Source organism: Prionailurus viverrinus, chromosome D4 (genome assembly GCF_022837055.1).
Source record: "Prionailurus viverrinus isolate Anna chromosome D4, UM_Priviv_1.0, whole genome shotgun sequence".
NCBI lineage: Eukaryota > Metazoa > Chordata > Mammalia > Carnivora > Felidae > Prionailurus > Prionailurus viverrinus.
This window is the reverse complement of record NC_062573.1, coordinates 77,389,185-77,401,199: the sequence shown is the minus strand read 5'-3', so window position 1 is coordinate 77,401,199 and position 12,015 is coordinate 77,389,185. Positions and strand designations below refer to the sequence as shown.

The window sequence follows — 12,015 nt, the reverse complement described above, 5'->3', positions numbered from 1 at the left end:
ATTAGCTTTATCATTCTCTTCATATGTATATGTATATATACATATATACATATATACATATATATATATATATATATATATATAAAACAATTTTTTTCAGAGTTCTTTGAGAGTAGGCTATAAAAATCATGCCCATTACGCCATGATACTTCAAGAGGTATTTTCTAAGAACTAGAATATTCTGCCCATATCTATTCCCCCCAGTACCACTCCAGGGTCCCATCCAGTATAACTATACTGAGTGGTCATATTTAGTCACATTTAAATTACTGTCTTAGGATGACGCTTTTCCCTGCTAATGAAAATACAAGATGCTCAAGGTAAAAGATTGAGAGAATAAAGAATAAAAGTCCCAGTTACCTTCTGAGGTTTCACTAGAAGGGCTGCAGTCTCCGAGGTGACCACATTCACAATAGTCGTTATGTCATCTTTGAAACGGTCGGAAAAGCGAGTCCTCCGAAAATTGTCGCGTTTGTCCATGTTATGTACATACTGGGCCATGCTTTTCACCTGCAGAGGGGATGGGGGAAATGTCAACACAGAAACAGGTGACCTGCTTCTACGCTGTGGAAAAGGGGGAAGGACTCAAAGGAAGGCTCCTTAACGGCAGACTTTCCAACGCTTGATCTACACTGGTGGTTGCCCAAGCAGACTCTGGACAAAAAATGCTCCTGATGCACAGAAGGTTACCATGGTGGCAGGAGGTGGGAAGGATGTCCTCTTCTTGACCCCAAGTCAAGGGGCTTCCTTCTCGCAGCTCACCAAGCCAGGGAACTTCATTCTTTAGCTGCAATGCTAGAAGACTCCCCTGCTCTCAACTGCCTACGGGAAGGCAGACACAGATTGGGCTCCCGTGGCCACTCGGGATGATGGATCTCAACACATTACACAAGAGGAACTGTGTATGATACTGTGTTTGAGGTGAACTGAAGTCACCTCTGTCCCCAAAACTACAATAAGGAGAAGAAGGAAGAGATGATCCCCTTGGGTTTCAAGTTGGAACCGGGAGTAGAGTTTTCTAGAAACAATTCTATATTATGCTGGGCAGAAACTTAGCCGCTATTTGGAACGGCGCCTCTAAGATAAGTTATGTTTTGAGTTCAATAAGGCTAGCTGGTTTTACACATCTTTTTTAAAAAATACTTAATGGTATGCTTAAAAATGTATATTAAGAATGTGTGTTCTGGGGCGCCTGGGTGGCGCAGTCGGTTAAGCGTCCGACTTCAGCCAGGTCACGATCTCTCGGTCCCTGAGTTCGAGCCCCGCGTCGGGCTCTGGGCTGATGGCTCGGAGCCTGGAGCCTGTTTCCGATTCTGTGTCTCCCTCTCTCTCTGCCCCTCCCCCGTTCATGCTCTGTCTCTCTCTGTCCCAAAAATAAATAAACGTTGAAAAAAAAAATTAAAAAAAAAAAAAAAAAAAAAAAAGAATGTGTGTTCTGATAAAAACCTGTGTGTCTGCTGGTGATTGCCTGTATTATGATAGCACAATACCAGCACCACATCCACCACAATTTAAAATGAAGATCATGGGGCCCCTGAGTGGCTCAGTCGGCTGGGCGTCCGACTTCAGCTCAGGTCATGATCTCACAGTCTGTGAGTTCGAGCCCCACACCGGGCTCTGTGCTGACAGCTCGGAGCCTGGAACCTGCTTCGGCTTCTGTGCCTCCCTCTCTCTCTGCCCCTCCCCTGCTCATGCTCTCTCTCTGTCTCAAAAGTAAATAAACATTAAAAAACATTTGTAAAAAATGACGATCATGATTTGTTTTTTGCACTTCTTCCCAAGACCCGGAGATTCGTGGGTCAATATAGGCCCCCTTGACACCCCCAGAAGTCGTGTCTGGTCGTCGTTGGAAGTTGCTTAGGGCTAGCGGGGACATTCTGATGGGCAAGGCTGGGAGTTCTTACCCTAGGATGCCTACCCTCGGAGGTCATTTCTGTGAATGTGCCCAGGCTAGTCAGAGAGTCGTTGCGAAAAAGAAATGGCCCCGGGAGTTAACCGCCCACATCTGCCTGAAGATGACGCCCTGGGTCAGAGCTGCAAGAAGGGGGGACAAAGACAGTTGTATGGGAAAATGTGTTCCAGTCCCAAGGGCCACAAGGGAGGACTCTCAGGCACTACCAGCAGATTTCTGTTTCTAAGAATGCAGGACCAACAACTTTCATTAGCACCGAGACAAGCAGAGATAAAAAAACAAAGAGAAGGTAAAGTGAGAAGAGAATAAGAGACAGGCTGTGTGTGTTTTATGTTTTCCGATAATTCCAGGGCCAGCTTGAGGAAGGCCTACAGACTTAAAATCCTAGAGCCCAGCGTAAGAACCATGGATTCTCTTCCCTGCAGGGTCCTGCTTGGTTCAGGGCACACGGAGGTGTCTGTACCCCCAGAGTCTCACACACTTGGTGGGAGGGAGGACCAGAATGAGAGGTAGGCACTGGACCTCATTCTCGTCTGACAGCCGCGTCTCTCCCACTTTGCTCCTAACAAAGGACCTGGGAAGACAAGGCCTCTTTGTCTGAGCTGCCCCGATCCTGATTTTCTTCTGGCTAACTCACCCTGGGGCACCAGGCTTTTAGAACTCACTGCTATATCCGGCTCCTGCCTGCGGGGCTTGGCCACCCTACAACCGGTAAATAATTCTCACAATTCCGTACTTTCAACTGATGGCCTCTTTCCAGACTGTAAGTAACTTGCCAGCTACTGTGTCCTTCGGCTCTGCACAGAAGAACATCCACTGGAAACGCCAGTGGATGCTCGGTCTGTTATTTGCAGGTGGGGTAAGGCAGGAAAATACGATCCCCCATAGTGGTCTTCATGATCCATGCACAGCAGCGGTGCCTCTAAAGAACCCGCTGGTGCAAAACTTCATGTTCTGAGTAAACTAGGTCACCCATTGACCTGTGGGTCCCCAAAGTCTGGCCCAGCGGTTTCTCAAGGGGCACACGGATTTGTTCATTAGCAAGTGTGAAACTGGCCCCAGGCTTGTGTTCAACCCTCGGCTGCCACAGTGGCTGTTCGTTAGCGCTCGGGCATTAACGCAACTGAAGGGTGTTAAATGGCCCGCTTTGTTGGCCGAGTCTGAGGACACGGTCCTTTCTTTCTCCTCAGGCTTCTTAGGAAAAAAAACGGTTTTGGTTTTTAAATAGCTTCCTGAGCATCCATGAGGCAAATGCACACGCAATGCATGCTGGACTGGATGTCCTGTCTGAGTCTGGGATCCGTTTCCTTGCAAAGTTCTGGCAAAGTTTCCATTTGCCTCCACTCCGGCACCTACATCCATTGCTTGGTGTTCTGCGTCAGACTCTGAACCTTGGCAAGCTGATCTCCACGGACTACGTCTCTCAGGCCTCCTTGTCCTTGGGCTTCTGCTTGGAGTTGGCAGAAGGAGGGGACCAGCAGGGAATCAGAGAGGGGGAGGACACGGAGGTCCTGTTGTATGTCCACTCTGCTGACCTCATCGGGGCCGCGGCAAGCTTCTGCTCGTGGGGACATTTCTGTAGGAATCCAGCTCCTGTCACGGGGACCCTCTGCTCTGTCTCAGCTTTGTCTTAAGTCCCAGTTGCACTGTTCCCGGCCCTTGATCCTTTAGAGACAGATAAAGACTCTTCCCTCCGTGCCTTGCCAACGCCATGTGCTCACACCTGGCCCAGTCGCTTTGATGAGTGCTTTCCTGTGAGGCCTTCTGAGAGATGCCAAGGCCGTCCTACTGGGACCCTGGCACACTTTGGTTACAACACCCAGAGCCCCGGGTAAGAGCAGCATCTTGGGTGATCTGTCTGTGGACCAACCGCTTCCATTAGCTCAGATCGGCAGGAGATTTCCTTCCCAACTCCCTCCTCTGTTTACCATCAGGGACTCCTAGAGGGAAGGAGGGCTAGCAACTTTAGCTTCCGCTTCCTCTCCCAGGGCCACAGAGTCCTAGTCAATAAATGTGCAAGATCAAAAGCAATTTTCACCTTTTCCATGGTTCTCTGGAACCGTGGCTCCCTGCAGTTCTCCATAGCTCCCTGCAGTTAAGGGCAGTAAAGGGGTACAGACGAAGCCTTTGGCTGACCCGCAGAGCCCTCCTTATGGCCACCACAGTTCCTGCGACCCCATCTATAGACTGGGGGTGAGAGCAAACTCTGGCCTCCAGGCTGTTCGAGGACTAAATGAGACAATGCTTAAAACGGTGCCCGGCGCATAGCTGGGAAGATGCACACTGCATTTCGGATGGGATTATTTTTCCCTCCTCAGGGATGCCGGCAGTTACAGGATTAGAGGAAGGACAGTCATTGTGACACCTTCCGAGAATACAGACGGAGCTCTAAGATGCCAGGTGGAGCCACTGAGCCCTCAAAAGGCTGAGTCCATTCTGGCCGGGCATGGGAGCAGCAGTGTATTCAAGGTGACTTCTGAATATAAAAGCGTCGCATGTGATTAATACATTAGGCTAAGGAAGCGTTTTGTAACTCTGAGCTTCCAAGGAGAGGCAAAGTGGCAAGAGGACTGACGTTGGACGAGAGCCCTTGAGTCTCTGGCCCTCGGGGGCTGAGCGGGCTGGGCAAACCCTGCTTCAGTCTTCGTGTCCTGTGTGTGCAATGGGATGACTCCCTAGGGTGCTTCTCACACACAGGTCTTTACTGGGGTTTCAAGGACGTATTAAGGAGCCCTTAGGGCTGCTACTGGAACCCTGACATAGCAGACTTTGAGAACCTCATCAGAGTTTTGGCTCTCCGGTCTCGCAATTGTGCTTATCATATGTAACTACTAAATAATATCTAAGAATGACGAGGTGACACGTGTGTGTACATATGTGTGCGTGTGTATGCATAAACGACATGAGATATTTTTTAACGGGGATACCTTGGGACTTGGTTTGTTTGAGATTCCACAACATCGAATTTCGTTTTTGCCACCCGACTTTTCACGTGCCATCTGATAGATGAATTCGGTTTAAGATTATCTGCATGAGTTGTGTACAGATGGACGATGACCCGAGTGCATCTCCTTCACGTGGAGAAACTTGACGGCGAGTGGGGTGAGTACAGGGACGTACAGGAATGGCATGTTGGTGTTGATGCTTCTCACGCCTCAAGAGGGTTTCAAGGCCAGTTCATTTGCTGCCAGAGCACAGAGCTCGTGTCTCAGGGCTGACGTTGTTGCTACAACACTTGGAGGCTGTGGCCGCCCACCTTAACGAACTTGGCTTTTAGAACGGGAAATTGTGGTGCCGGCTGGGTACGAAGACCCTCGGCTCTGTCGACGCCTCGCGGGGCAGGGATGGTGTGGACTAGTGGATCTTCAGGGGTGCTCACAAGTCCTCCAGGGAGACAGGTTAATGTGCACTCTTGGGGTCCTCCTCTCCTTACCTCATTCAGTAGTCCTAGGGAGGGTCTCTAAAATCCGCTTTATTTTTACTAAACACCCCCCGGGAGATTCTGTTGTAAGAATTCCAGACTGTGCCTTGAAAAGATGCCTCTCGAGCAAACACCCTTCCCCAGCTAGGGGTCGGGACTCGGTGAAAAGCTCAAAGATTTGAATCCTGGATGTTTCTGTGGCACGGGCTGACTTCCTTTTAACCCGATTGCACATCTCTTCTCATTTCCTCCCCAGGATGACTTTTATTTTTGTTTCCTTTGACCCCCTGTTGTCTAATATCCTATTATTCAGTACTGTTCCCTTTTCCTTAGGCTTGAACTTACATAGATAAACTAGAGCTCAGGGGGAAATCCTACCCTCTCTCTCTTAAAACAAAAATTACTGACTTAACGTCACAGCGCAAAGAGCCCAGTGACTATAAAGCTAACTCTATCACTAAATCCTAATCCACTCCTAACCCTAATCCCCGAGATTGTCTGTATATACATTTTTATGTACAATTGACTCTTGAGCAACATGGGTTTGAACGGCGAGGGTCCGCTTACATGCGGATTTTTTTTTTTTTTTTGGATAAGTACAGTACAGTCCTGTAAATGTATTTCCTCTTCTTCACGATTGCTTAACATTTTTTCTTTTCTCCAGCCTACTTTATTGTATGAATACGGTATATGAATGACACACATAACGCATAAAACATGCACTGACTGTTTATGTTACTGGTAACGCTTCCTGCCAACAGGAGGCTCTTAGTTCTAAGTCGTGGGGGGAGTCAAAGTTATATCTGAATTTTCATCTTGGGGGGGATGGCGTTCCTCTCCCCTACAGTGTTCACGAGTCAGCTGTGGTTGGTATCTACGCTTGTATCCCTTTTTCATTTAACATCATATCAAAATTTATCTCCATTTATCAACATTGATAGAACGGATATTCTTAGTTGCTTTCTTTTCCCTTCCAGTAATGATTCAAAAACTGGGTATTAGTATTGTTCTTTTCATGCGAAAATGAAGGACTACAGCTGTGCCTTCTGCCCTTCTAGTAGAGATCTGCTAGAAGTTGGAGGGTAAACAGATTTGCAAGTTTCATTTTTTTTCTTTCCCTAATAAATATCAGTTGGTGCTTGTCTGGTACCAAGCAGTGTGCTGGGGCTACAGAGAGGATCAGAAAGACAGACCCAAATCCTAGCAGTTGAATAAGCAAGATGGAAAGACAAATATAAATTGGGATGATTGCTGGAATGGAAATAAACAGGGTGTTTAAAGAACAGCAGAGAGGAAGACATATTACAGCATAAGCGGGTCAGAAAGGCCTCTCAGGGGTGGTGACGTTTAAGCTGAACCCCGAAGAGAAGAACCCAAAATGTGCGTGCCTGGGCAGGGGCAGGGGATGGGAGGTAGGGAGGGGAGGGAGAATCTGAGAAAGGCTTTGAGGCTGGAAAGGCCACGGCATCTTACAAGAACCAAACTGGGAACGACGTGGCTGAATGAAGAGAGGAGGATAGTATGAGCCCAGGTGAGAGACGGAGGGAAATATGATCGTATAAGGGCTTCATAAGCCACGATAAAACTTGTGCTTTATTTCTGGTATGCTGGAAATCGGTGAAGGGTTTTCAAGAGGAGGGCGACACGACCTGTTTAGAATGGGCAGCCCCCATGCAAAATGACCGGGCCAGCGCAAAAACGAACACGTGCAAGGAGAAAGGAATTGTAAGAAGCACCCGGCAGACGATGGCAGCTCAGCCAGGTGCGGGGTGGTGAGGACGGCAAGAAGCTACAGGCGGGAGGGACATTCTCAAGGTGGCACTGGCAAGCATGGGTAGGAAGACGGGCAGAGGAGTGAGGCAGAGTTGGATTTTAGGGAACGATCCCATATTTTCAGCAGGAGCAACTTGGGGGAAAAAAATGTCAGTCCCCAACCTGGGCAACTGCGCTGCCTTTCTGCAACGTGTTTCTCACGCCCTACAGGGTGGACACACAAACACGCAAGGATCTCACCAGAAGCTCGAAGAAGAACCAGGCGTACTTGAAGACGGTTTCTCTCACCATCCCGGTACTGACCACCATCTGCAGGGCAAGCTCCTCGTGGAAATGCTGGACGAGAAGCAGAGAAACCAGTCTGAGATGGCAAGGGCCTTCCACACTGACACCTCTTCTCTCTAGTGGCTTGTTAGTTACCGACGCACATGTCCTAGGTGGCCCAGACCACAGCTGGATGGCAAGGTCAGTGCTCAGGTAACCTGACACGGAGAATCTTCTAGGCAGGTGGGAGGAGGCTGGTGGTGGTATCATGGAAGAGGGCTAGGTCTGAAGGAATGGCCTTCGCCTGGGAGTGACCCTGCAGGTGGGGCTGAGACTGTTACTTTCCTCTCGGCCCGTGGGGCAAATTATCTGTGTGACCACGTGCAAGCCATTCCTCTCTTGGCTCTCAGTTTTCTCATCTATAAATCTGTTGGTTGGTAGCAATGGTGGTCAAACTGGAATGCGCATCAGAATCCCCTGGAGGTATTGTTGAGACTCGAAGACTGCTGGGTCCGCCCTCAGGGTTTTGGATTTGGATTTGGATCTTGTAAGTCTGGGGCCAGACCTGAGAATTTGTATTTCTAACAGGTTCCCAGGTGACGCTGGTGCTGTTGGTCCAGGGACCTCAATTCGAGAACTGTTGCCTAGGTGGCATCTAAACTCTCTTCCAGGGGTGCCTGGGTGGCTCAGTCAGTTAAGCACCTGACTCTGGCTCAGGTCAGGATCTTGTGGTTCATGGGTTCAGGCCCTGCGTCGGGCTCTGTGCTGACAGCTCAGAGCTTGGAGCCTGCTTTGGATTCTATGTTTCCCTCTCTGCCCCTCCCCTGCTCTCTCTCTCTCTCTCAAAAATAAAATAAACATTAAAAAAATTAAGCTCTGTTCCAGATAAGACAATTCTTGTTTTTATAATCGCACTATGGCATTGTAGGAAACACGATGGGTTGGGATTATGAGCAGATCTTCTGCATTAAACAGCGGGGAACTCAGCATTTCTCAACTCCTATGTCCCAGGGTCAGATGCTGGAAGTTCTCAGCTTTGTTCTATGTCTACACTTCCTTTCGAGTTATCTAACTGCTCAACAGCAAACGTAGCAGGTGGTGACTGTGGCATCTTTGTACATTTCCCATTCCCTGGTTTATCTGGCTACTTATTAACGCTTTGACAACAGCTTTGCTTGGGAGGAAGTTCAAGAATAAAGGTAAGGCCACCAATTCATCTCAGTTTTCCTGAGACTTGGTCTGGAAACAGAAAAGTCCTGCATCCCAGGGAACCCTTGGTCCTGGGCAAACAGAGATGGGCGGCCACCTTAACTAATGGCAAAAAATGGCATCTGCCTACTTTCGTTGGATTTCGCTAATCTGGTGATCATAAAACCGAACATAAATATAGATGAACTATTTTCTATTGTTCTGTGGGTGAGACCTAAACTATTTGAGGGGTGCCTGGGTGGCTCAGTTGATTAAGCATCAGACTCTTGGTTTCAGCTCAGGTCTTGATCTCAGCGTCTTGAGTTTAAGCCCCACACTGGGCTCCATGCTGGGTGTGGTTGATGGGGGGGTGGGAGGGAGGGGAGGGTGGGTGATGGGTATTGAGGAGGGCACCTTTTGGGATGAGCACTGGGTGTTGTGTGGAAACCAATTTGACAATAAATTTCATATATTGAAAAATAAATAAAATAAAATAAAATAAAATAAAATAAAATAAAATAAGAAAACAAAAAAAAAACGATTTGAGCATCCTAATACCACGTGCGAGGGTACCAGCAAAATGGCAGATAAGTCTTCAATTCAATCCCTAAAACAAAAATTGATTATAGCAAAGGCTGCCCTTGACAAACCTTTACAGCACCCACCCTGAACAGTGTGCAAGGAACCCAATTTACTATCTCACGGACATTAACATTTGAGAGTTAGTAAGCTAAAGGGAGACTCATGGAAAAACCCATGTGCAGATGGCTGGGTATTCTATTTATATCCTTAGCCGGTTAATGGCGATGGGTGCAAAATGCTTAGATGTTTCAGCTTGTCAGGAGGCCCCCCCCCTTCATTCTTCCAGGTGAGTCAAATCTTTATAATCTTAACACACGGAAAGAAGGCATTTGTCTGCTGTTAGGAGACTGCCAGGAAGCTCACCCCCTTGAGAGCGCCAGGAGGCGGAATGTTAATGTAGCAGGTGGTCTAAGTGTGCCTATGATGTAAGTTGGCTACGCCCGGATCTTGCCCCGGTAGGAAAGACACGCTCCGCTAGCTTCAAAGGTAACCTCTGGAAAATAGGTCAGTTTGACGGCCAGAGTCTTATGGCAAGAAGAGATTAGAGGATAAGCTGCTTCTTAAAGTAATTTATGTTGCTTACCAGGCAACATTATTACAAGAACACCTTGCTCCTGACGTTACAGGAGACAGCCAAGCAGCTAAATCCTTTTTTGCTGAGCTACCGAAGAAACACTGTCTCAGCTGCCCTCTGAAATGAAAAGATTGGCTTCTGGTCATTGAAACCAGCAGGAACAAAGTCAAAAGAAGGCAAGTGCAAAACCAAACGCGATGGCCTGCCTTAAGGAAGCCTGGCTGCGGGCAAACCATGGCTTTTAAAAGAGGGACTTTGTAACCAGTCACCGCAAAGCCCCAAGCTAAGTTTCAGAGTAGGTGCAAAAGTTATTGTCAGCACCTGGCCCCATCTTTTTTCACTTCTTTGAAAAGTAACTCCTGGTACCTCTCCCCAGACATAGGGTGCCTGGACTACTGAAAAGTCTGCACCCCCAGGCGCAGGCAGCACCCCCACCCCGCCACGTTTGATCTTTCCCTCACTTGGTCCAAAGTGAGCTGAGCTGAGGCTCCTTCCCTCCTTGCTTGTTTCATAAACATTCCCCGTGGCGTCAGCTGTTGCAAACGGCTTACTGTGTTATCCTTCCAATCAGCATACTTAGATTTTAATAAGGGTCTTGAAAGACACTCAAGGGCTTAAGTAACTACCATAAAGGAGCAATTCTTGGGTGCCTGGCAGAGGAGAAATCCTAAGAAAGACACCCCCACCCCTTAGACCACACAGGCCGTGACTGGGGCGGGAGAATTTTTTTTTATATAGGATGTTCTGGCGAGCAGTTTGTAAAGTCTCTGAACTCATAAGTAAAGCTCATTAGAATGAATTAAGTTTATTCATTATTTGAGAGAGACAGAGACAGTATGAGTGGGGGAGACAGTAGAGAGCGAGGAAGAGAAAGAATCCCAGGCAGGCTCCATGCTGTAGGCTCAGAGCCTGACGCGGGGGCTTCATTTCATGAACCGTGAGATCATGACCTGAGCCAAAATCAAGAGTCGGTGCTCAACTGACTGAGCCACCCAGGCACTCCCGATTACGAAGAGTTTTGGGGCACCTGGGTGGCTCAGTCGTTTAAGCGTCTGACTCTGGCTCAGTTCATGATCTCGCAGTGTGTGAGTTCAAGTCCCACGTTGGGCTCTGTGCTGACAGCTCGGAGCCTGGAGCCTGCTTCCGATTCTGTGTCTCTCTCTCTCTGCCCTTCCCTTTGCTTGTGCTCTGTGTCTCTCTCTCTCTCTCAAAATTAAATAAATAGACATTTAAAAGATTTTTAAAAACGAATGAATTTTGAGGAAGCATTTCCTGTCACTTGATCTAGTATTGAAATAACTGATACCTAATTATTGCCATTCACTTTTGCTGAGAACGAACTGTCCTCGGCTTACCTGCTCCTGAAAAAGAAACTAATGCAGTGCTTCTAAAACCGTGTCTCTGGATGAGTGTCACCTGGGAACTTGTTAGAAACGCAAATTCTTGGGCTCCACTTCAGATCTATTGGATCAGAAACTCTGGGAGTAGGGTGCAGCCATCAGTTTTAACAAACCCTCCGGCAGGGCACCTGGGTGGCTCAGTGTATTGAGGGTCTGACTTCGGCTCAGGTCATGATCTCGCAGTTGGTGAGTTAGAGCCCCGCGTTGGGCTCTGTGCTGACTGCTCAGAGCCTGGACCCTGTCTCTTTGCCCCTCCCCTGCTTGCGCTCTACCAACACCCCCCCCCCCCCAAACAAATAAACATTAAAAAAAAACCTCCAGGTACTTCTGAATGCATGGAAATTTGGAGAACCACTCACTGAATAGGAAACCAATTGGTCAAAAAATGGAGGATGAGGGAGAGAGCTACAAAAGTGTGTGTGTGTCAGGAGGGTGAGAACGAGGGAGGAGAGCACTTTGATGGTGTCTATTATAAATCATAGTGAGAGGACACGGGCAAATTGTACTCACACTGCCCGGCTCTGTACCTTTTTGCTGGCTGGCCTTGGGGCTGTGGTCGAACTGGGAACATCATTGTTGCCAGAGCAATAGTAAGACATTCGGTTGCAGTTACGATCAGCAATCTGAAAAACACAAACCATGACGTATCTGTCCACTGACACTGGTTCACTGCACAGATGAGCCTGCGGTCTGGGAATCACAACCTCAGAACTCATTTCCAATACATTTCTGCCTTTTTTTTTTTTCTGGTTACAAAGGAAAGACAATTGCCATAAATATAAAATGAAGCAAAGAATGTAAGGTCACATTTAATTTTATTGCTCCTGAGATAATCACTGTTAGCAGTTTAGTGTGTAGAGTGACCCATAGTTAAAGCCTCCTTAAGAACACGGGCTGCCGA

General features: G+C 47.9%; 1 protein-coding gene across 6 annotated transcripts in view; it reads right to left on the bottom strand.

The window, feature by feature from the left end:
- The window catches only part of DOCK8 (dedicator of cytokinesis 8), a 230,314-nt gene that overhangs the window by 62,302 nt on the left and 155,997 nt on the right, over window positions 1-12,015 (bottom strand). For all 6 annotated transcript variants that reach the window (XR_007146129.1, XM_047829190.1, XM_047829191.1 and 3 more), the window contains 3 exons: window positions 11,642-11,737; window positions 7,347-7,442; window positions 361-510 (listed from right to left, as the gene is read on the bottom strand). Coding sequence is in view for 5 of the 6 variants with exons in the window: in XM_047829190.1 (XP_047685146.1) it covers window positions 361-510; window positions 7,347-7,442; window positions 11,642-11,737 (342 nt within the window). In the remaining variant the exon portion in view is untranslated. The remainder of the gene's footprint in view (window positions 1-360; window positions 511-7,346; window positions 7,443-11,641; window positions 11,738-12,015) is intronic.